The 23,221-nt window shown below is 46.0% G+C and overlaps 2 protein-coding genes across 2 annotated transcripts in view; one reads left to right on the top strand and one right to left on the bottom strand.

The window, feature by feature from the left end:
• Positions 1-21,459, bottom strand: part of NCF4 (neutrophil cytosolic factor 4) — a 66,630-nt gene extending 45,171 nt beyond the window's left edge. The window contains exons 1-5 of the mRNA XM_075321761.1: positions 21,414-21,459; positions 11,494-11,556; positions 8,347-8,431; positions 3,403-3,556; positions 3,082-3,152 (exon numbers count right to left, since the gene is read on the bottom strand). Coding sequence (XP_075177876.1) covers positions 3,082-3,152; positions 3,403-3,556; positions 8,347-8,431; positions 11,494-11,525 — 342 coding nt within the window. The 5' untranslated portion in view covers positions 11,526-11,556; positions 21,414-21,459. The remainder of the gene's footprint in view (positions 1-3,081; positions 3,153-3,402; positions 3,557-8,346; positions 8,432-11,493; positions 11,557-21,413) is intronic.
• Positions 1-23,221, top strand: part of PVALB (parvalbumin) — a 219,154-nt gene that overhangs the window by 23,855 nt on the left and 172,078 nt on the right. The gene's annotated exons all lie outside the window — the stretch shown is intronic.

Raw genomic sequence — 23,221 nt, forward strand, 5'->3', positions numbered from 1 at the left:
AGAGGGGGAGAAAGACAGAGAGGTAGTGAACGATAGAAAGAGAGAGAAAGAGAGGGAGAGAGAGAGAGACAGAGAGGGAGTGAGAGAGAGAGACAGAGAGGGAGTGAGAGCGAGAGAAAATGACACAGAGAGGGAGTGACCGAGACTGAGAGGGATTGAGGGAGAGCGAGAGAGAGAAAGACAGAGAGGGAGTGAACGATAGAAAGAGAGAGAAAGAGAGGGAGGGAGAGACAGAGAGGGAGTGAGAGAGAGAGAAAGACAGAGAGGGAGTGAGAGAGAGATAGAGAGAGAGTGAGACAGAAAAAGAGAGAGGGAGAGAAAGACAGAGAGGGAGTGAACGATAGAAAGAGAGAGAAAGAGAGAGAGGGAGAGACAGAGAGGGAGTGAGAGAAAGCCAGAGAGGGAGTGAAGCTGTAGTAGGAGAGAAAAGGCGCAATAGGGTCTTACCCGATTTACAGGGCAGAGGGAAAAAGGGTTAAAACACACTCACCTGGCTGGGTTGTGCCAGTCACAACCCCTTAGAGAACGTGGATGAGTGCTTTAGTGGTTCAGCAGTGGCCCCGTGTCTGAGCAAAGGATATCAAAGTGTAGACTGGAGGAAAAACGGGTTTAAAAACCGCGCTAGGAAACCACGAGCAAGGATGTAAATGAATATTTTTCTTTTATTTAGATAATTCCAACTCGTTTCGGAGACCCATCTGTCTCCTTCCTCAGGGACTTAGAGAGGGAGTGAGAGAGAGCAAGCGACAAAGAGGGAGTGAGAGAGACAAAGGGAGTAAGCGAGAGAAAGACAGAGAGGGAGTGAGAGATAGAAAGAGAGAGAAAGACAGAGAAAGAGTGAGAGAGAGACAAAGAGAGAGAGAAAATGACACAGACAGAGAGGGAGTGAGAGAGACTGAGAGGGATTGAGGGAGAGCGAGAGAGAGAAAGACAGAGAGGGAGTGAGAGAGTGAGGTGGCTATAAAGAGAAATGCAGAAAAATATACATTACCAAAAAAAAAGACTAGAAATGTTCTTCCCTTAATTCGAAGGGTTTATGAAAGGGAATCTGTCACCCCAAAATGCATATTAAACTAGCAGTATAGTAATCTAAGGGGCTTAGCCCCTAAAGGAATTAAACTATCACTGTATACATGTAAATGTATAGTGCCTGGTAAAATTACTTTTAAAGCGGTTATCCACTAGCAGGACAGCTCCTCCTCATTCCCCATGTTTGAGTAATGAACAGGAAGCGAGAGTTGCGGCTGCCGCTCATTTCCTATCGATTACTTATACGTCTGAAGGCGGAGAGAGATTCTAGCAGTGATTGGGCGCGGGGCTCGTGTGATGTCACAACCTCACGTAAGCCCTGAGAACGTGAGCGCTGACACTGATGGAACAGCACCGTTACGGGAGGCGAGTATAGGCTTTTTTATTTTAATGGGGGCCAAACATGGGGAATGAGAAGGGGTTGTCCTAGTAATGGACAACCCCTTTAATTTATAGAGGGATTCACCACTAAAAATGTTGGAAAAAGTGCTCACAAAACTTGAAAAGAAAAAAAATGTTCAGGTAAAAAACTCAGCAAAAATGCTTAAAAAACCTCTTGTGCACATGATGTCGTTTTCAGGCAAATTTACAGGCAGTGGGAACTAAATTATTTGATTGGCAGTGCTAAACCACGACTCTACAAATGCTCTGCCCAGTTTCCAAAAAGATGGCAGAGCAGATGTAAAAAGTTTTGCGCAATTATGTATTCCACTCAAATTTTCTGACCATTACAGAGGAGCGTCTAACAAACAGGACAGCAGAGTATTTTACAATAGAAGCTTAGTTTTGTTGCTCTATAGACTTAAGAGGGTTTTACACGCAGCGACATCGCTAGCGATGTCGCTTGTGAAAGAACCCGTCCCCGTCGTTTGTGCGTCACGGGAAAATCGCTGCCCGAGGCGCACAATATCGCTAGTACCCGTCACACATACTTACCTTCCTAGCGACATCGCTGTGGTCGGCAAACAGCCTCTTTTCTAAGGGGGCGGTTCGTGCGGCGTCACAGCGACGTCACATGGTAGGCTTCCAATAGAAGCGGAGGTGCGGAGAGCAGGCGCATGAAAGACACGCCCACCTCATTGCCGGAGGACGCAGGTACGGTGTTGTTCGTCGTTTCTGGGGTGTCACACGTAGTGATGTGTGCTGCCTCAGGAACGACCAACAACCTGCGTCCTGAACCAGCAACGACATTTGGGAAATGAACGACGTGTCAACGATCAATGATTAGGTGAGTAATTCTGATCGTTATCACTCGCTCATAGGTGTTACACGCAATGACGTCGCTAACGAGGCCGGATGTGCGTCATGAATTTCTTGCCCCAATGACATCTCGTTAGCGATGTCGTTGCGTGTAAAGCCCCCTTTACTGTCACCCCAGATATGTGGGAATACCAGACGAACGGTGAAAGGGGGGAGAAAGGGAAACCCTGTCTCTAGAGAAGGAGGAAGATGGTAATAACCTACCTCTGGCCCCTGGCTCCCCTGGCATTCATAGATAGGTTCCGTACCTATACGCCTATCAAGATACCTAGGCCCTGGATAATGCTCAAATAGGTCCTAGGTAGTGACCGGATGGAATGAGCACTAGTCAACCCCACTAAGATGTAAAGAACCCATAGGGAAAACAAACAGGAGAACGCGAAGGGATAACTTATTTGTAAGATGACTCTGGGAGAATGATGGCAACATACATGTTACGAGAGGAGATTTCAATCCAACTGCTTGCAATCTGGACAATATAGGAGTAAACTCTATCACCGGCAACAAAGCAAGGGGAAATGCAGGTTTATATAGTATATGGTATATAGACACAGGGGGTGGAGATAAGGATTTGCAGATGAACTGCCAAGATATCTGCAGGGTCCAAAACAAGAGGCTTTATGTATAGCCACTGTTCACGCTCGCTAATACCTAAGGGTCACTATATTAATAGAGAATACTAAAGTATTTTCCAAAGAAATTAGGTTTTCTAAACAAAACAACCCCTTTAAAAATTGGTTATTTTTTGTAAGGGGGATGGTATTGGCGGGTAATGGATTGCAGCCATGATACCTTCATATAGGCATCCAAGAGCGGAATGCGACTCTCAGCAATTTCCTTCTTGTTCCCAACATAAATCTTCCCTGCAAGACAAGGTTATTAGATACATTACACTGGGCACACAGCAGCTCACACATCAAATAAATGTTAAATTAGGCTACAAAGGAATGCAGGTCCCAAGACAATGGTCATTGACAAAAGGCACAGCCGGCACTGACTAAAGCCCATTGCTAGAAAACAAAGAACTGCTCGGTCAGTCCTCAAGAGATCCAGTAATTCAATTAGTCATTCTCTACATGATCTGAACCAACTGGAAATATTATGGCCACTTACCGGGTAATGGTGGGAGGGTGCAGATATAAGGTGCCGTGCCGTTCTCAGGACCATAATTGTTTTCAAGCTTGGAGTGCAGAGTAAAGAACTGGCTGTATCTTCTATAGATGAAATACTTAGATGCGCCTTTTGTTTTGACCTCGATCACAAATGTCTGTAATGACAATGGAAATAAATAACGAAGGCGATAAATTTAACCCACGGATCGGGATTGATACTGTGATGGTGAATTGGTTTCAATTCATGTTGGAATTCCTTGGATTATTAGATATGAGTTACCAGAAGTGCGATGTACAAAGACAGTGGACACTTAGGCCTAAAGGGGGCTTTACACGCTACGACATCGCTAATGCGGAGTCGTTGGGGTCACGGAATTTGTGACGCACATCCGGCCGCATTAGCGATGTTGTTCCGTGTGACACCGATGAGCGATTTTGCATCGTCGCAAAAATGTTCAAAATTGCTCATCGGTGACATGGGGGTCCATTCTCAATTATCGTTACTGCAGCAGTAACGAAGTTGTTCCTCGGTCCTGCGGCAGCACACATCGCTCCGTGTGACGCCGCAGGAACGAGGAAGCTCCCCTTACCTGCCTCCTGGCCACAATGCGGCAGAAAGGAGGTGGGCGGGATGTTACGTCCCGCTCATCTCCGCCCCTCCGCTTCTATTGGGCGGCGGTTCAGTGACGCTTAGTGACGTCGCTGTGACGCTGAACGAACCGCCCCCTTAGAAAGGAGGCGGTTCGCCGCTCACAGCGACGTCGCCGGGCAGGTAAGTACGTGTGACGGGTCTGGGGGATGTTGTGCGCCACGGGCAGCGATTTGCCCATGTCGCACAACAGATGGGGGCGGGTACGCACACTGGCGTTATCAGTACCGATATCGCAGTGTGTAAAGCGGCCTTAAGATCAAATTTGAGTCAGAACTCAGCAACAAAGACCTTTAGTCACAGAGCATCCTTGGGGGCCATAGTGATGAGATTCTAATCAATGTGCTTTCCATATTTCCATATTACCCCATCATTTTCAGTAGCAACTGTAGTTTTTCCCTGACATAGGCCTCATGATTATGGTCTCCAGGTTCCACTGCTTAGGTCTCCTTAAAGGGTTATTCCCATCTCCAAAATCCTATCCCAATATGTAGTAGGTGTAATAATAATAATAATAATAATAATAATAATAATAATATTAGCAAATACCTCTTTAGAAATATAGTATAGTTCTCCTGATATAGCCATATCAACCTTAGGTATCCATGGTTACGACCACGAGGCTCTAACTAACTAACTCCCTATATGCGTTGTCGTAACCATGGATTCCTAAGGTCCCTTAATGCCCTGAACATGAGGTAAGCAACATAGTGAATCGGAAGAACTATACTACATTTCTGATTGGAGGTATTTGCTGATATCATTATTATTATTATTATTACACCTACTACATATTTGGATAGGATCTTAGAGATGGGAATAATCCAGAAGAATTGTCACAATGGAAACATGCCGCTCATGAAACTGAAGGTATGTGGTGGCACAAAAATAAGGTTTTCTCAGATTCTCAGATATTGTTTAAATATCATTAAACCCTTGAAATTTCAGCCAAATTTCATCTTTGAGATTTAAATTTTTGCCTCAACTTCGCCCAAAAGCCACATCTTTTTCACTTTTCCATTGACATACAGGAGCTAGTAGTACAGGACTTGTTTTTCGTGCCACAAGTTGTAGTTATGAATGACACCATTCACTTTACCATATGATGTACTAAAATACAAGGGTTGAAATGATGAAAAAAAACAATTCTATCTACCATCTCCATCATGTGATAGTACATTATGGCGCACAAAGGAAGTAAAATAGGCCATCAAAAATAGAAAGATGGAGGTCAGCCTTTTAGTACATTCCGCACTTCATGCACGTATTAGGCTCTTTGCTTTGTCTTATTCATTATGTATATTTTTCTGGTGTATGGAGAAGTGCAAACAATAAAGAAGCGGAAGTGCTCACTTGGATGGAGCACCCCGTCAAACAAGTGATTAGTACAGGTACAAAAAGTTGGACTGTCACCGATCTAATATTGATGGCCATTGATTGCCTACAGGACATGTGAACCCAGCCTAACCCTGAAATGGTTAAAAGAAGTGATATACTCATTCTTTTGGCAGCGTCTGCTCAGAAACCAACCTCTCTGTATACTTAAAGGGAACTTGTCAGGTCCCATATGTGTCCTAACCTAGTAGCAGTGTGATGTGTAGCCTAGTAACCCCTTCCTACCCATCCCTGTGTTGTAATATTGTGTAATATGAATGTATAAAAATATGTTTTAATTTTTATGTGTACCCTATGTAAATGAGCAGGGGCTCAGAAGACTCCTGCGGTTCCGTTCATGCGCATTGCGCGTTTGAAGAAGAAAAGTAACCACCCGGATAACAAGGCTGCGGGAAGTAAGTGCGAACGCGTGGGATCTCAAGGAGCGACAGGACGTCGCTCAAGTAAATCCATGGTATCACACACACAGGGGCGTGATACCACGGAAAGCATGCAAACGCCCACGGGGCGATGCGACGCCCATGGGGCTAGAGCCCCTGCTCATTTACATAGGGTACACATAAGTAATAAAACATATTTTTATACATGCACATTACAGAATATTACAACACAGGGATGGGTAGAAAGGTGGCCACACATCACACTGCTACTAGGTTAGAACACATAAATTACCTGACAGGTTCCCTTTAACAGTATAGGATGAAAGCCACCGGCAGTGGAGCCACCGCATGAACAATGGCAGAGCAACAACAAAGCAGGAAATGACTGTCAGCTTCTCCTGGGAAAAACCAGTGGCTTAGTCAAAATCCACATGAACTCTAAGGGGTACTTTGCACACTGCGACATCGCTAGCAGATTGTAGCGATGCCGAGCACGATAGTCCCCGCCCCCGTCACACATGCGATATCTTGTGATAGCTGCTGTAGCGAACATTATCGCTATGGCAGCTTCACATGCACTTACCTGCCCTGTGACGTCGCTCTGGCCGGAGACCCGCCTCCTTCCTAAGGGGGCAGGTCGTGCGGTGTCACAGCGACGTCACACGGCAGGCCAATAGCAACGGAGGGGCGGAGATGAGCGGGACGTAAACATCCCGCCCACCTCCTTCCTTCCTCATTGCCGATGGACGCAGGTAAGGAGATGTTCCTCGCTCCTGCGGCTTCATACACAGCGATGTGTGCTGCCGCAGGAACGAGGAACAACATCGTACCTGTCGCTGCAGCTAAATTATGAAAATGACCGACACTACACAGATCACCGATTTTGGACGCTTTTGCGATCGTTTATTGGTGCATCTAGGCTTTACACGTTGCGACGTCGTTACTGGCACCGGATGTGCGTCACTTTGGATTTGACCCCGACGACATCACAGTAGCGATGTCGCAACGTGCAAAGTACCCCTAAGCTTTTAAAAGAAGTGACATGAGACGGAACGTGCACAGCAATGTTGTTCTGACAATGCTGTGCTTTATGTCAATTTTATGGGCTTTTTTGGGTGTATTCTGCCTGGAATCTACCTGAAAAAGATCGAGTTTATCAAGCCATTGAGTGATTTTTTTTAGATGCTTTTTTAAAGCAGACCTGCTCAAAAAAAAATTCAAAAACCTTAGAGAACAAATAAGGTTTTATTCACACTGTGGTTCACTCCTAATAATTAGCTCCAAAAAAAAGTTAAAAATAAGTGCTCTCAAGATGCTGAGAAGACTCTTCTGATTCAACTTTATGGAAAAAAATGACTTGTTTATGTGCAGCCTTTCAAAACCACCAAGAAGTTAAAAGTATCATTTTTCATGTATTCTCACTAGGAAGATGATCCATACTTTGCAATAGAAATTAATGGGATGACTAAAAAAAAGATGTCCCGAAGACATCAAGGCATCTTTTTAAACATTTTGTAAGTGTTTTCACCTTATATTGTGCCTGAAGAAGAGACCTGAGTAGTCTGGAAAGCTTGCTATTATTACCATCTTTTCAGTTAGCCATTAAAAGGTATCAACTACTGACGACTTCAGTTCTTTTAAACAATTTTTTAAAAAAAACACGCATTTTATTCACTGTTCAATGAATTTAAAAAGGAAATACGTAAGAAAAACTGCAGTAAAAAGATGAAAAAAACGCTATAAAAAGCAGAAAAAAAGCTTTAGAAACTGACCAGAAATGCAAAAAAAAATCTCTAGACACAGAGCAATTCTTGGAGAGTCTTCCTCTTGAAAATAATGTTTTTAATAGCCAGAAAAATACAAAGTGTGAACAATTCCTTAGACTCCTATTGTGGAAACAATAAAAATGAATAATCCAACGTTTGCTGCTTTAGATGGTAAGGGAGTGTCTGGTGCTTACCATAGGCCAATAAACTGTGTGTGTATTCCACTAAAATAATTGGATCCATTGACAGATGTTGTTTATATCTACCTTAAAGGGGTTGTTCAGGGAATGCTAAGTATTTTAAATGGTTAAAACAATAAAACATGGAAAAAAACACCTAACAAATGCAGCTTCTGTCCTGAGGTTTACCTGTTCCCTGCTGATTTTCACTTCCTGATCCAGTCTGCACACCAGAAACCCACTCAGTCAAATACTGGTCACAACAACAACCCATTTTTGTCTCTTTTATAACTGAGTGAACAATTCTGGACCTCTCTGCTGTGTCAAAGTTAGATCCGCAAGAAGAGTCGAGGGAGACAGGGTAAAAATCAGAAAGGGAGCCGCAGGAGATTGTTAGGGTTATTACTTTTATTATTTTATTCAGTCCAAGCTACATTGTAAAAGTCTCATTGACAGGACAGCCTTTCTATGATCTATGAGCTATCATTTAAAAGTTCCCAAGTTTTTATATGCAGGTAATAGAATTTATCTTCTACTAAAAACAGGGAATAATACCCTGATATAAATTTTTCTTACATAGTATACTGAGAAACCACTTCTCTCTTCGATATCTGCAATATGGGCGGACACAGCAACATCTTCTGGAAGCTGCTCAAAGTCACTAGTGCAATAAAACAAGTACACATAAAATAGACACAAATGAATAACAGATATTACTCAATCAATATATCTGTACAACAACACACAGCAATCATCTAATATGCATTGAACAGATGGAAACCATCTACTAACTTAAAAAGTGATCAGTTCAGCAAAACACCCAGTCATGTGCCTAAGGCGGCAAATTGCAGGAGGTGGCGGCAAATTCCTTTTTTTTTTTTCTTTTCTTTTTTTATTTTTTTTCCCCCATCCTCGTCTTTGACTTTGACTAGACCACCAACTACAGAATAGGAGGTTGTGGTAGGGAGACGAGGTGGTGTCAGCATTAAGCTGAAGGGAAGAAGTTAACTAAATTTGAGCTCTGCTCTGATTGGTGGAGTAGTAGTCACTGTAATACTCCTCCACCAATCCCAGTTAAATACACTCACAGGCAGAGCCCATGCAGCACCGCTAAGGAATCATCCTGGGCTGCTGTAACTGCATGTCTCCAGCAAGCTAGGACCACCTCCATTATGCAGTACAGAATTTAAGTATAAGTGCAATACTTACATCACAGTTATATGTTTTTATGACCACTTTGTTACTGCACACCACAGTGCTGCGCAAGCACGCTCGGAAGGGTGTAGTGAAGTGCAAATGTTTGAGCAAGGATCTGCGGTCATCTCCATAGCATATTCTGCTGTCCTACTGTAAAAAACGTTCAAGGAATGCAACGGCACAGTAGAGACATCTCAGTGGTGACTCACATCAGCATCAATGTCACCCCAACTGATCCCTACTCCCCCTTAACTGAATAGGTAACTATAACAATAAATGACGGTAAATCAGCACATAGTGCTAATGGAGCTACAATACAATTTGCCAATACATAAATCCAATTCTCGTTACTAACTTTCCTCAACCAATACTGTACGTCTGAACAGGACGCAACGGGCCAGCTCACTCGGCACTCCTATCTTCTGGATCTGGTAATTGGCATCTGGTCTTCGGTGCTTGACCACGAACTATGATTCATTGTGTCAGGTCTTCGGTGCTTGACCATGAATTCTGATTCATGGTGTCAGGTCTTGGTGCTTGACCATGAAGTCTGGTTCACCGGATCTGGTTCTCTCTGGGTTTGGATCACTCTCCAGTGCTTCTACTGCGTGCCCTCTCCACTGCTCATCTGCTTCCTCTTTAAAACTTGGCCCCCTCCTGAGCACCTCAGGATTTTATATTAGACAACTGTGCCACCTGACCTGGTCTCCAAACTCTACCCCCAAGGAACACACACTCTGTTCTTCAGTTCACATCTGCATGGTGCAGCCAGTAGATGGTGACATTTTCTCGCAGATACTGTAGGGTGTTGGATTTGTGAATATTTTGTCTTCCATCCTCTTGCACTAAAAGTATGTAAATTTACTACTTAACTTTTATGTGTTTGCCTGGCTAGAAATACAGGAAGATGTGGTATGGAGGTTGCTTGGGTTGTCATGGGTTGATGACCAAGATCAGGTCAGATTGCTTTCCCTGATGTAAGTGTGACCACAATGTGCAAGTTTTATGCACACAAATAGGTAATATCTTACTAATTGGTGACCTCACCACTGGCACTGATTGGCATTTTGGGGCACTTTTATCCCCGCTACGATGGTTGAGAAGTTCTCAAGCTCAACTGATGCGGCATTCATTCCCCACTGGGCTGCAGAGCGCTACACTCAACGTTTTCCAGCAGTTCCATAAAGAGTGAATTCATACCTGTTTGGGCATGCATATTGCCATTCTATTCGAACTGAAAGTGAAGAGATAAAAGTGTCCAATAAGAGATAAGAGTTACCTGTTCTAGTTGTTTTCACCCCTTATTATGCATTTCTCTGGTACCATTCACTCCCTCATTGGAACGGAAAGCCTAAAATTAAACAGCTCCTGCTTTTTTCTATCTACATCTTCTATGCAGATGTAGCACCCAGGGGGCAGCGGGGAGTCAGGCACGGGGTCTCATACCTGAGTTACTCATCGCCGGGCCGGTGTGGGGGTCTGGGATGTCGCGGTTGCCTGCCCGGCTTCGTGCCCCAAGGTGTACACCAATAAGTAGGTAGGATGATGGGGGTAGTAGTAGGATAATTGTCGTGACGCCACCTGTGGTACGCGGCCAGAGATCAGCCGCCGCTGCTGTCGCTGTCCTCCGGGGCGGATGGTAATAGCAGCCGAAGATGGTATCGCTCCCCAGAGGTGGAGTGGGCCCCGGGGAGGATGATGAGGAGAGTAGTGAAGGCTATGGCCTTTGGCGCCAAGGCGCGGGGACGGCGGCGCCGGTAATAACAGTCTAAGTTAGTTGCTGCGGTTCCAGGTGTCTTTACTCACTCTTTGTGCCGCTAGCCCGGGTAGTACTGGTCACCCGCTGTGATGGGCCCCGTCGACCCTGGATAAGTTAGAAGAAGTCACCGGTGTTTGAAAGAAGAAAGTCCTTTTTCAGAGTTGCCCTTCCAGCCGTGAGAAACCTGGGCAGAGCGCTCCGCTCCAAGCGGCAGGCCCCGTGAAAAGAAGAAAGAGGTGGTGTCGTGTCCCAGAACTGATGTTCCAGGTAGACTGACTCGTGATTGTGCGAGTTTGCTCCTATTTCTTCCCCAAAATAGAATCTGCCCCCCAGAAGGCCATCCTAGTGACCGGGACAGTCCCAAGCTTTGTGTTGGCCAACCCCCTGCCTACCCTAGTCCAGCTCCCTAGTGAGAAGGCTCCTAAGCTTTATGTAAAGTGTGAATGTGGAACACCGGTGATTAACCCCCCCTTACCTGAGGCAAATACCGCACCTTCAATGAGGTGCAGTACTCTGTGGCCTGGTGCAGTACTCTGTGGCGACTGGAGCCTCAGGGGCGCCACACAGACGGGACATGTGTCACTCATATTTCCGCATAGGAGCTCCAAATGCAAGACTGTGGGGGGGGATACTTTTCTGTGTATGACTGTTTCCTCAATTTTTTTGCCATTTAAAATGCATTGGAACAATAACAAAGAAATGCAAATATTGACTTTCATGCTGTTTTGATCTTGTCATTCATTTCTGATAAACTGTATGCCACTTACCTTTCATCCCTTAGCTGGCGAGGGAGGGACATGATCAGTTGGATGACTGGAGTTATGTCTTTCCTGTATTAATAATAAAAAAAAATATTTAAAGGTGATTTGCAGCAGAAAAAATTCTTTAGATGTGTTTAAAATAAAAAATATACAGATGTAGCACCGCTAAACTGAACTTGCAATACATGCTGTGCCGCTATCATAGCAAGCATACACTATTTTAAAGGGAATCTGTCACCAGGTTTCTCCCCTATAAGCTGCGTCCACCACCAGTGGGCTCTTATATACAACATTCTAGAATACTGTATATAAGAGCCCAGGCCGGGTTTGTATGAAGTAAAAAACAGCTTTTATTATTCTCACGGTCGGGTCCAATGGACGTCTCTGGTCTCAGCCTGACACCTCCTCCGTTCCTTTCATCAACATCCTCCTTCTTTGCTTCATGTGCATGACGCGTCCGAGGTTATCGACACAGAGGTTTCCATTGCGCTCCTGCATATGCGCACTTCTCTGCCCTGCTGAGGGCAGAGCAAAGTATTGTACTGCATATGCATAGGCGGTCTTTGACCTTTCCCCGTGCCGGCGCATTACAGTACTTTGCTCTGCCTTCAGCAGGACAGAGAGAGTTGCGCATGCGCAGGAGCACAATGGAGGCCTCTGTGTGGATGATGTAGGACATGTCATCCACACGAAGCAAGTAGGACAGCGCTAGAAGGAAGAGAGGAGGCTCCGGATTGAGACCAACAACGCCCATCAGACCCGACTGCCCTGCAGGTGAGTATAATAAAAGCTATTTTTATTTTCCACACAGCGGCCTGGGCTCTTATATACAGTATTCTAGAATGTAGTGCATGTAGTGCAGCTTGAGATCAAGGCAGCTCTCATCTTTATCAACAATATTAGTAAAGTCCATTTACACTAAGGGATCGGCGGTATCTCAATATTGCTTTGTTTATCAAGACTCATTCACAATTTTCTAAATGGATGATCAATTTTATTAAATGTGAATTATGTTTATCATTGTTCATTTTGCTCATTTATATAGGGGCAACTCTCAATATGACATTCAGGTCAGGTTTACATTTTACACTGTGTGCAGAATTATTAGGCAAATGAGTATTTTGATCACATGATAATTTTTATACGTGTTGTCCTACTACAAGCTGTATAGAGTTGAGATCCAACTACCAATTAAGTAAATCAGGTGATGTGCATCTCTGTAATGAGGAGGGGTGTGATGTAATGACATCAACACCCTATATAAGGTGTGCTTAATTATTAGGCAACTTCCTTTCCTTTGGCAAAATGGGTCAGAAGAGAGATTTGATGGGCTCTAAAAAGTCCAAAATTGTGAGATGTCTTGCAGAGGGATGCAGCAGTCTTGAAATTGCCAAACTTTTGAAGCGTGATCACCGAACAATCAAGTGTTTCATGGCAAATAGCCAACAGGGTCGCAAGAAGCGTGTTGGGCAAAAAAGGAGCAAAATAACTGCCCATGAATTGAGGAAAATCAAGCGTGAAGCTGCCAAGATGCCATTTGCCACCAATTTGGCCATATTTCAGAGCTGCAACGTTACTGGAGTATCAAAAAGCACAAGGTGTGCCATACTCAGGGACATGGCCAATGTAAGGAAGGCTGAAAAACAACCACCTTTGAACAAGAAACTTAAGATATAATGTCAAGACTGGGCCAAGAAATATCTTAAGAATGATTTTTCAAAGGTTTTATTTACTCATGAAATGAGAGTGACTCTTGATGGGCCAGAGGCTGGATCGGTAAAGGGCAGAGAGCTCCACTCCGACTCTGACGCCAGCAAGGTGGAGGTGGGGTACTGGTATGGGCTGGTATCATCAAAGATGAACTTGTGGGACCTTTTCGGGTTGAGGATGGAGTGAAGCTCAACTCCCAGACCTACTGTCAGTTTCTGGAAGACAACTTCTTCAAGCAGTGGTACAGGAAAAAGTTATCGTTCAAGAAAAACATGATTTTCATGCAGGACAATGCTCCATCACATGCATCCAACTACTCCACAGCGTGGCTGGCCAGTAACGGTCTAAAAGATGAAAAAATAATGACATGGCCCCCTTGTTCACCTGATCTGAACCGTCCCTCATAAAATGTGAGATCTACAGGGAGGGAAAACAGTACACCTCTCGGAACAGTGTCTGGAGGCTGTGGTGGCTGCTGCACGCAATGTTGATCGTAAACAGATCAAGCAACTGACAGAATCTATGGATGGTAGGCTGTTGAGTGTCATCATAAAGAAAGGTGGCTATATTGGTCACTATTTTTTTGGGGTCTTGTTTTTGCATGTCAGAAATGTTTATTTCTAAATTTTGTGCAGTTATATTGGTTTACCTGGTGAAAATAAACAAGTGAGATGGGAATATATTTGGTTTTTATTAACCTCATAACGACGGCCGTACGACTTAAAGCGGCGGCAAAACAGGGTACTTATTCTGTTCCGCCGCTTTAAAGCGGCGGCCCGAAAAAACCCTGTAGCGCCCCCCAGCGACCGAAAATCTCGGGGGTTTCAGCTACCGGGGGTAGCTGAGACCCCCCAGATTATGAATCGGGGTGTTTTTTTTGGACCCCGATCATGTGATCGGCGGTATACACTGTATACCGACGAACACATGAAAAAAAAGAAATGGCCGGTAAAACTGATTTCTTTTTCATCTGACATGATCAAACATGTCAGATGAGAAAGAAATCTAACCCCCTTGTGCCCCCAAAGCCCCCGGTACCGGAGAGTCCCCCCACCCCCACCCCTACCCCCACCGGACATCCAAAATGGCGCCGAAGCGCACAGAAAACTGCCGCCGGCGCCGGCTCTGCAGTCATTTCCCTCCGATCTGAAATGATCAAACATTTCAGATCGGAGGGAAATGTCCTCCCCCTGACCCCTCCTCCGGTCCACCGGAGCCCTCTGGTCACCGAAGCCCCCTCCGGTTCTCCAGAGCCACCACCCCCCTCCCCCCTCCGGAAGATGGCGGCGCACAGCGCGCGGCCGCATTCATTCTGCTCTTTCTGCCGCATGTGACACGTCACATGCGGCAGAAAGGTGTCCCCAGGTCCCACTAGGTCACCCCCCGTCACCCCCCCCCAAGCCCCCGGTTATACGTTACCTGTCTGCCGCTCCGTCCCGCGATCACGCCGCCTCCTTCTTCAATGCTGGCGGCGCATGCGCAGACAGCGGCTGTCAGCTGGATCCCTGCAAGCAGGGATCCTGCTGACGTCGCAACTGCACAGGCTACTCCACTGTGGACCGGGGGAGGGTGAGTTCGGTAATCTGCAGTCACATTCCTCACATGGAGAGACTGCTGTTCCAGAAAATGGGGGGTACGTTCTGTGAGCGTGCCCCTCATATTCTGGAATGAGGTTACTGCAGGTCACTCTGCCCTAGGTTGGACCGGGGCAGTGTGAGTGCAGTATTCTCAGATTACTGCACCCACACTGCTCATGGAGAGCTTGCTCTTCCAGAAAATGGGGGATACGTTCCCTGAACGTGCCCCCCATATTCTAGAAGATCCAGAGTCGGCGTGGGACCTCCAAAATGGATTACAGCGATCGGAATTTCTTTATTTTCAATAAATTGGTAAAAGAGGAATGTTTCGGGGAGAGTTTTTTCAAATAAATTTTTTTTTTGTCTTTTTTTTTTCTATTACTGACTGGGTTAGTGATGTCGGGTATCTGTTCAGATGCCGTGACATCACTAACCCCAGGGCTTGATGCCAGGTGACATTACAGCTGGTATCAACCCCATATATTACCCCGTTAGCCAACGCACCAGGGCGCGGGATGAGCTGGGGCGAAGCGCCAGGATTGGCGCATCTAATGGATGCGCCACTTCTGGGGCGGCTGCGGCCTGCTATTTTTAGGCTGGGAAGAGTCCAATAACCATGGCTCTTCCCACCCTGAGAATACCAGACCCCAGCTGTCCGCTTCACCTTGGCTGGTGATCTAATTTGGGGGGGACCCCACGTTTTTTTTTTTTTTAAAAAAACGCCTGGGGAGCCCTCCAAATTGATCACCAGCCAAGGTGAAGCTGTCAGCTGTGGTTTGCAGGCTACAGCTGTCTGCTTTACCCTAGCTGGCTATCAAAAATAGGGGGGACCCCACGTCGTTTATTTTAATTATTAATTTTTTGGGGGGCTAAATACAAGGCTAGGCACCCTTTAGTGCCACATGAAAGGCACTAAAGGGCGCCAGCTTAGAATATGCAGGGGGTGGGACGTTATATATGTTTGACATCTATCCATTCATCCATTGTAGCATTTTACGCTGTGTGCCCACAATCAGGGTTTGCAGCGTTTTGGGCGCAGAGTGTTTTCCCTGTGTCCATAACGCTGCGTTGTGCAGTAGAAGCACAGTGGAAGGATTTTTAGAAATCCCATGCCCAATGTGCTTCTTTTCTCCGCAGCATAAACCGACCTGTGGCGCAGCTTCCCGAGCCTCAGCATGTCAATTTATGCTGCGGAGATGAGTGTTCTCTGCAGGTAGCATAGAGCTCCACAGCGGCCTGAACCCAAATCGTGGGCATGGGCAGCTGCGTTCTCCCGTGGACAACACTCACATCTCTGCAGGAGGCTGACACTGTGTACTAGACGCCGTGTCGCTGGATCATGGCCACATAGCCTAAAAGTGAGACATTTGTTGCTACAGCAACATTTTTGTGAAGTACCTGTGGATTCAAAATGCTTACTATACTCCTGAATAAAATCCAGTTTCCAAAATGGAGTCACTTGTGGGGGGTTTCTGCTGTATAGGTACCCAAGGGGCCCTGCTAATGTGACATGGTGCGCGCAATTTATTTCAACTTTTCCAGAATTCAAATGGTGCTCCTTCCATTCCAAGCCCTCCCATTTATCCAAACAGAGGTTTTTGGCCACATGTGGGGTATCCCTGTGCTCATAAGACATTGGATAACAACCTGTGGGGTCCACGGTTTGTAGTTGTCTCTTGAAAAAGTGAGAAGTTTGATGCTAAAGCAACAGTTTTGTGAAAAAAATGAAAATTTTCAATATGGCAACCTAAGCTTATCAAATTCTGTGAAGTACTCGTGGATTCAAACTGCTCACTATACACCTAGATAAAAGCCTTGAGGTGTCTTGTTTCCAGAATGAAGTCACTTGTGGGGGACCGCCACTGTTTAGGCACCTCAGGGGCTCTCCAAATGCAACCTGGCGTCCGCTATTGATTCCAGCCAATTTTGCAGTCAAATGGCACTCCTTCCCTTCCGAGCCCTGCCATGCGCCCAAACAGTTGATTTCCACCACATATAAGGTATCGCCAAACTCAGGAGAAATTGCACAATAAATGTTATGCTGAATTTTTTCCTTTTACTCTTGTAAAAAAAAAAGCTACCTGGTTGAAATAACAATTTTGTGGTAAAATTTTATTTATTTTTTTTCATGGCTCAACGTTATAAAATTCTGTGAAGCACCTGAGGGTTCAGGGTACTCACCAAACATCTAGATAAATTCCTTGAGGGGCCTAGTTTCCAAAATGGGGTCACTTGTGCAGGGTTTCTGCTGTTTAGGTACCTTAGGGGTCCTCCAAATGTGACATGGTGCCCGCAATCTTTTTCAGCCAAATTTCCTTTCCAAAATTCAAACATTGCTCCTTTCATTCCAAGCCCTCCCATTTGTCCAAACAAAGGTTTCAGACCACATGTGAGGTATCACCGCGCTCATAAAAAAGTGGTTAACAAACCTTGAGGTCAAATTTTTGGAATTACCTCTTGAAAAAGTGAGAAAATTGATGCTAAAGCAACATTTTTGAGAAAATTATTAAAATTTTCAATATGACAACGTAACGTTAACAAAATCTGTGAAGTACCTGTGGATCCAAAATGCTCCATATACCCCTAGATAGAAGCCTTGAGGGGTCTAGTTTCCAAAATGGTGTCACTTGTGAGGGATTTCTTCTGTTTAGGTACCTTAGCGGACCTGTAAATGCAACATGGTGCCCGCAATCTATTTCAGCCAAATTTGCTTTCCAAAATTCAAATATTGCTCCTTCTGTTCCGAGCCCTCCCATTTGTCCAAACAGAGGTTTCTGACCACATGTGGGGTATTGGCGTGTTCATAAGAAAGTGGGGAACAAGTTTTGGGGTCCATTTTGTTGTGTTATTTCTTCTAAAAGTGAATAAATTTGGGTTAGAGCAACATTTTTAGGTAAAATTTAATTTTTGCTTTTTTTCATTCCACATTGCTTTTGTTCATGTGAAGCACCTGAAGGGTTAATAAACTTCTTGAATGTGCTTTTGAGTACTTTGGGGGGTGCAGTTTTTAGAATGGTGTCACTTTTGGGTATTTTCTGTCATCTAGGCCTCTCAAAGTCACTTCAAATGTGATGTGGTCCCTAAAAAACTGGTTTTGTAAATTTTGATGTAAAAATGAGAAATTGCTGATAAACTTTGAACCCCTCTAACTTCCTAACAAAAAAAAATTTTGTTTCCAAAATTGTGCTGATGTAAAGTAGACATGTGGGAAATGTTATTTATTAACTATTTTGTGTCACAGAAATCTCTGGTTTAACGGTATAAAAATTCAAAAGTTGAAAATTGCTAAATTTTCAAAATTTTTGCCAATATTCAATTTTTTTCATAAATAAACACAAAAAATATTGTCCTAAATTTGGTACTAACATGAAGTCCAATATGTGACGAAAAAACAATCTCAGAATCACCGGGATCCGTTGAAGCGTTCCAGAGTTATAACCTCATGAAGTGACACTGGTCAGAATTGCAAAATTTGGTCTGGTCATTAAGGTGAAAATTAGCTCCGTCACTAAAGGGTTAAGTTGCCTAATAATTCTGCACATTAATAGTTACCTGCACAAACAGATATCCTCCTAAGATAGCCAAATCTAAAAAAACCCACTCCAACTTCCAAAAATATTAAAGGGAACCTGTCATCAGAAATTTAGCTATAAACCTAAAAGTCTCCCCCTCTGCAGCTCCTGGGCTGCATTCTAGCAGGTTTCTATACTTTTTGTGGCCCCTTTTAAACCAAATTAAATACTTTATAAACTTGTACTTTTGCTATGTAAATTTTGTAAATCGTCCATGGGGGCGGGCTCTCTGCTGACCGTTGCTGTTCCTCCAGCACATTGACGCCGTCCCCCCACGCTCCATTTCATCCATCAGGACGCCGCCCTCTGCGCCCGAGGTGCCGCCCACGCCAGGATCGCTGGTGACGTGTGTCACAAGCACGAGAGTATGGGCGGCGCTGTGATTGCATCGCAATTGCCCGCCCATAATCTCGTGGACGCGCTTTCCCCCACTGCCTCCAGCGTTCTGCGCAAGCGCTTGCCGGCCAAATTACCTGACGTCACCTCCTTCCCATCTTACCCTGCAGCAGGGCAAGATGGGAAAGAGGTGACGTCGGGTCATCTGGCCAGCAAGCGCTTGCGCAGAACGCTGGAGGAAGAGGGGAAAGTACGGTCACGAGGTTATGGGCGGCACTTGCTGATGACACTTACAGCACCGCCCATAACCTCGTGCCTGCGCAAAACGTCACCAGCGGTCACACGTGCACACAGTGCACAGTCCCACTACAGTCGCACAGTGCATGCACGGGACCACGGGCGCCCAGGGGCGGCTTCTGAGATATGAAATTCAGCGTTGGGGGGCGGCGTCAATGTGCTGGAGGAACAGCAACGGTCAGCAGAGAGCCCGCCCCCATGGACGATTTACAAAATTTACATAACAAAAGGTACAAGTTTATAAAGTATTTAATTTGGTTTAAAAGGGGCTACAAAAAGCACAGGAACCTTGCTAGAATGCAGCCCAGGAGCTGTAGAGGGGGAAACTTTTAGGTTTATAGCTAAATTTCTGATGACAGGTTCCCTTTAAGCTTTGATATTTATGAGTCTTTTGGGTTGATTGAGAACATAGTTGTTGATCAATAATAAAAAAATCCTCTAAAATACAACTTGCCTAATAAGTCTGCACATGGTGTAGTTAGAGAATTTCACCGCACACTCACATGGATCGATATAGAATTTGGGTTTCATTTACAGTGTAGACATTTGTGACGCCCTGGACTAGCCAGGTAGTCACAGTTAGCGCCCCGCACAACACCTGTCCCTTAAAACGGTGTCATCAGCCAACCATTAAAACCTAGTCACCCCTCTCAGAGCTTGATGGACACACCAGGGGGCGGAGCCAGGCGGTTGTCCACGCCCACCAAGGAGTTCAGAGGGCCTGAGGCGGGAGAAAGTTGAGTTTAGTTGCAGATCAGTTTAGGAGGTGAAGGAAAGTGGAAGCAGGCCTGTGTAGCAGGTCTGCAGCAGTCTGACAGGTGCCAGGGTTGGAGTCTGGGTACCTTTGGCTAGGAGACAGACGGTAGCCTTAGCCTGCAGGAGCCGGGAAGATGGCTCGGTGGAACCGTGGTGGACCGGGAAAGGGTAGTGGCCCGCCGGTACCAACCCGGGGAACCGACTCGGAAACTGGAGCACAAAGAGGGGTACTCAGACACTGAAACGAGGTCCAGAACCCACTGGACTGAGTTAATTAACTGATTGCGGTCTGGACTATAGGTCCTTTCCCATCCAAAGTCCCGACTGAAGACAACAGCCCAACGATGGGGATAGAAAGCCATCGCACAGGCAGAGAGATCCCACGGGCCGGCGTCTGCAGGCAAAAGGGCTCTCCCGACATCCACAAAGCCGGGGAGCGGACTTCCGACGCTGAAGCGCAGGTAGCCCACATACACACCACATGGTGCAGGAGAAAGGCAGAGACCACCAACTGGGTGGGGGACCGGACGCAGCCGTCTGTGGGCACCGACCACCATCAACTTGGTTTACCAGAGACTTGTGTGTGTTTCTAATCGTGAGTACACCAGTGCCCTCCGGCCGCCCATCTCCCTGCACCGCCAAACAACCCCCAACGGGTCCCGGGCCACCATCCCTGCCCACGGAGGGGTTAACAACTTGCTGCATAACATCTCCCCCGGGTGCCCCTACAACTGCAGCGGTGGTGTCCACCTTCACCACATCCCATGGGTGGCGTCACGAACTTAACCACGGCTCCAGCCGTAAACCTACGTCCCCCAAAACGCCAGCCCCCCTTTCAGATCGGAGTGATTACAGGGCCCCTGGGTCCGGAGACGCTCGAGCCACCCACCAGCGAGCCCGGATCCGAGCGGCTCGGTTGCAGCCAAGCCCGGGGCGGTACACATTCATATGGACATGAATTTAGGTACAGGAATGATTGCAACAAACTGGAGAACATTTCAACCCATTCGGGTCACTGAAGAAGAGACAAAGAAAATAAAAATGAAGTACTGCTGGCTCTCCCGTGCCTAAGCCTGGTGTAGGCACTGGAGAGCCAGCAGCACTGCACATTTGTTAAAGTGACACTGGGATCAAGACCGATTAAGTCGGAACGTTGTTCCCTGACGCCTCCACCAATTTTGTATGAATGAAGTCTACAATTAAAGACTTTGCATATTGAAATAAGAATGTGCAGTGATTCTCTCCATATTACACTGTATACAAAACCCAAGTTCTGCATCAATCCATTCGAATGTGCAGTGAAATTGTCTACCTGGTATATTGGGACCAGCACCTCATCATATTGGCCGAGTGCAGATCAACAAGTGTCTTCCAGATTTATATTTTAGCAATCACTTGAGTTTCATAGTTACACTTTCAAAAGTATCAGATTTCTAAGTATTTCTCCATTCATCTTGTAATGCATAAGGAAGTCGCCTTGTAATCTTCCTCTTACTTCACAGGAGCATGAAACTGTCACGGCTGTGCACATCGCACACAGAATAGACATCATCGGCTGCTAATCTGTCATAGAAAATACACTTTACATGGATCAACCATACGACCTGCAAATAGATTACCCCCGGGTCCCACCTCCAAGCCGAAAACTCTATAGTCCCATGCTGCTCCTGCCTCTCACCTGTCCCACTGTCTGAGGACGCCACGACAGGTTCACTCTCGTCTCTGTCAAAGAAGGAAGTGTATAGAATAAATTGTGAACAAAAGCAGAAGGAGCGTTATAGGAAGTGATGGCACAAGTCAGACTAATCCTCCCCTTCCACCAGATCGCTCTTTTTCTACTCTTCATATTTACAGACCTGTTGACAACTGGAAATTCAGTCGTATGTGTAAGAATTTTTTTCCAGTATTTTAACACCAGTCACATTCATGTTTAAAGGGAACCTGTCACCGGGATTTTCCCTTATGATGAGCTGTGGCCACCACCAGTGAGTTCTTATACACAGCATTCCAGAATACTGTATGTTGGCCTAATGCATGATGTTAACAAAGTTAAAAAAAAAAAAAAAGGTCCTCATTCACAGACAGGATGTTCCTCCTTCTTCTCCCAGTGCATTCATTCTAGTATGGAGCTGGAAGCTGAAGGTCACAGCAGATTTCTCTCTCCCTCTCGAAGAAACCAGACTGATCCTATTCTCATGTTGTAAGCTGGATGTTCTTAATTCTCAATAAATGAATATTCTCTGTTGCTTGCTTTGGACATCACGCTGATTAACCCGCTGCTAACACTGTATATAAGAGCCCAGGCCGTTCCTGTATAACATATAAAACACCTTTAGGCTATGTGCGCACGTTGCGTATTTGCATGCAGTTACGCTGTGATCTGCACCGCAGCGTAACTGCATGCGTCCTGCGTCCCCAGCATAATCTATGAAGATTATGCAGGAGCCGAGCGCACGTGGCGTATTAGAACGCAGCGCTTCGGCTGCTGCCCGAAGCGCTGCGTTCTAAGAAGTGACATGTCATTTCTTTCCTGCGCTCTGCATGCAGTCCCCGCTCTGTCTATGGGAGGGGCTGCACTCAGAGCGCATGGAATCGCCTTTTTTTTTTCATTCCGACTCTTTCTGCAGCGATGTGAAGCTCACGTGTGCTGTTCAAATTGCTGCAGGAATTTCTGCAGGGACAGAACGCTACGTGCGCACATAGCCTTATTATACTGCTCCAGGGGGCGGTCCGGGTGTCGCTACTCTTGGTCCGGTTCCTCCTCTGTCCTGTGCGATCACTGTCATCCTGCCCAGCCCTATGTGCATGACTCATCCTGCATCATTCACACAGAGGCCTCCATTGCCCTTTTGCGCAGGCGCACTATGATGTGCCCTGCTGAGGGCAGAGCAAAGTACTGTAATGTGTGGCGCCCCAGGACCTGGTCGCCACAACAGCATTGCCCTCCCAAAGGGTTAATGCTGAGCCTGGAGGTAATTGGGAGATCTATTGGCCAGTAAGTTTAACATCCAACGCAGTTCTCCCTCCGGCCAGCAGGTGGAGCTCTGAACCTAGAATTCCAGGGAGCATTCCTTAAGTCTGACCTGAGGGAGGAAGTAGTGTGCAGTCTGTAGAAAGGAAGCAAAGAGAGCAGACACAGAGTAGTGCTGCATTGTGGAACTGGGGCCTAGAGCTGGAATAGCTTGGCCCAGTGAAGCAAGAAGTGCAGAGAGGCACAGAAGAGACTCGGACATCGGAGTCTGTGGTTGCCAGGGTATAAAATCCTTCCCTGGTAGCCGAATCCGGAGGGCAGGAGAGCTGCAAGCCCCCTGGCCCAGAAGCAATCCGAAGGTACAGCTGCATCCCAAGGGCCCGGTGTGGACTCCAGCAGAGAAGCACCAGAGAGGGCCTGCGCAGTCTACCACACAGAAAAAGGGACGAACCACTGGTCCCAGCAGCAGGAGGGCCTTTGCTAAATTCAGAGTGCAGGGTCCTATAGAAGAAAAG

Source organism: Anomaloglossus baeobatrachus, chromosome 8 (assembly GCF_048569485.1).
Source record: "Anomaloglossus baeobatrachus isolate aAnoBae1 chromosome 8, aAnoBae1.hap1, whole genome shotgun sequence".
Classification (NCBI taxonomy): domain Eukaryota; kingdom Metazoa; phylum Chordata; class Amphibia; order Anura; family Aromobatidae; genus Anomaloglossus; species Anomaloglossus baeobatrachus.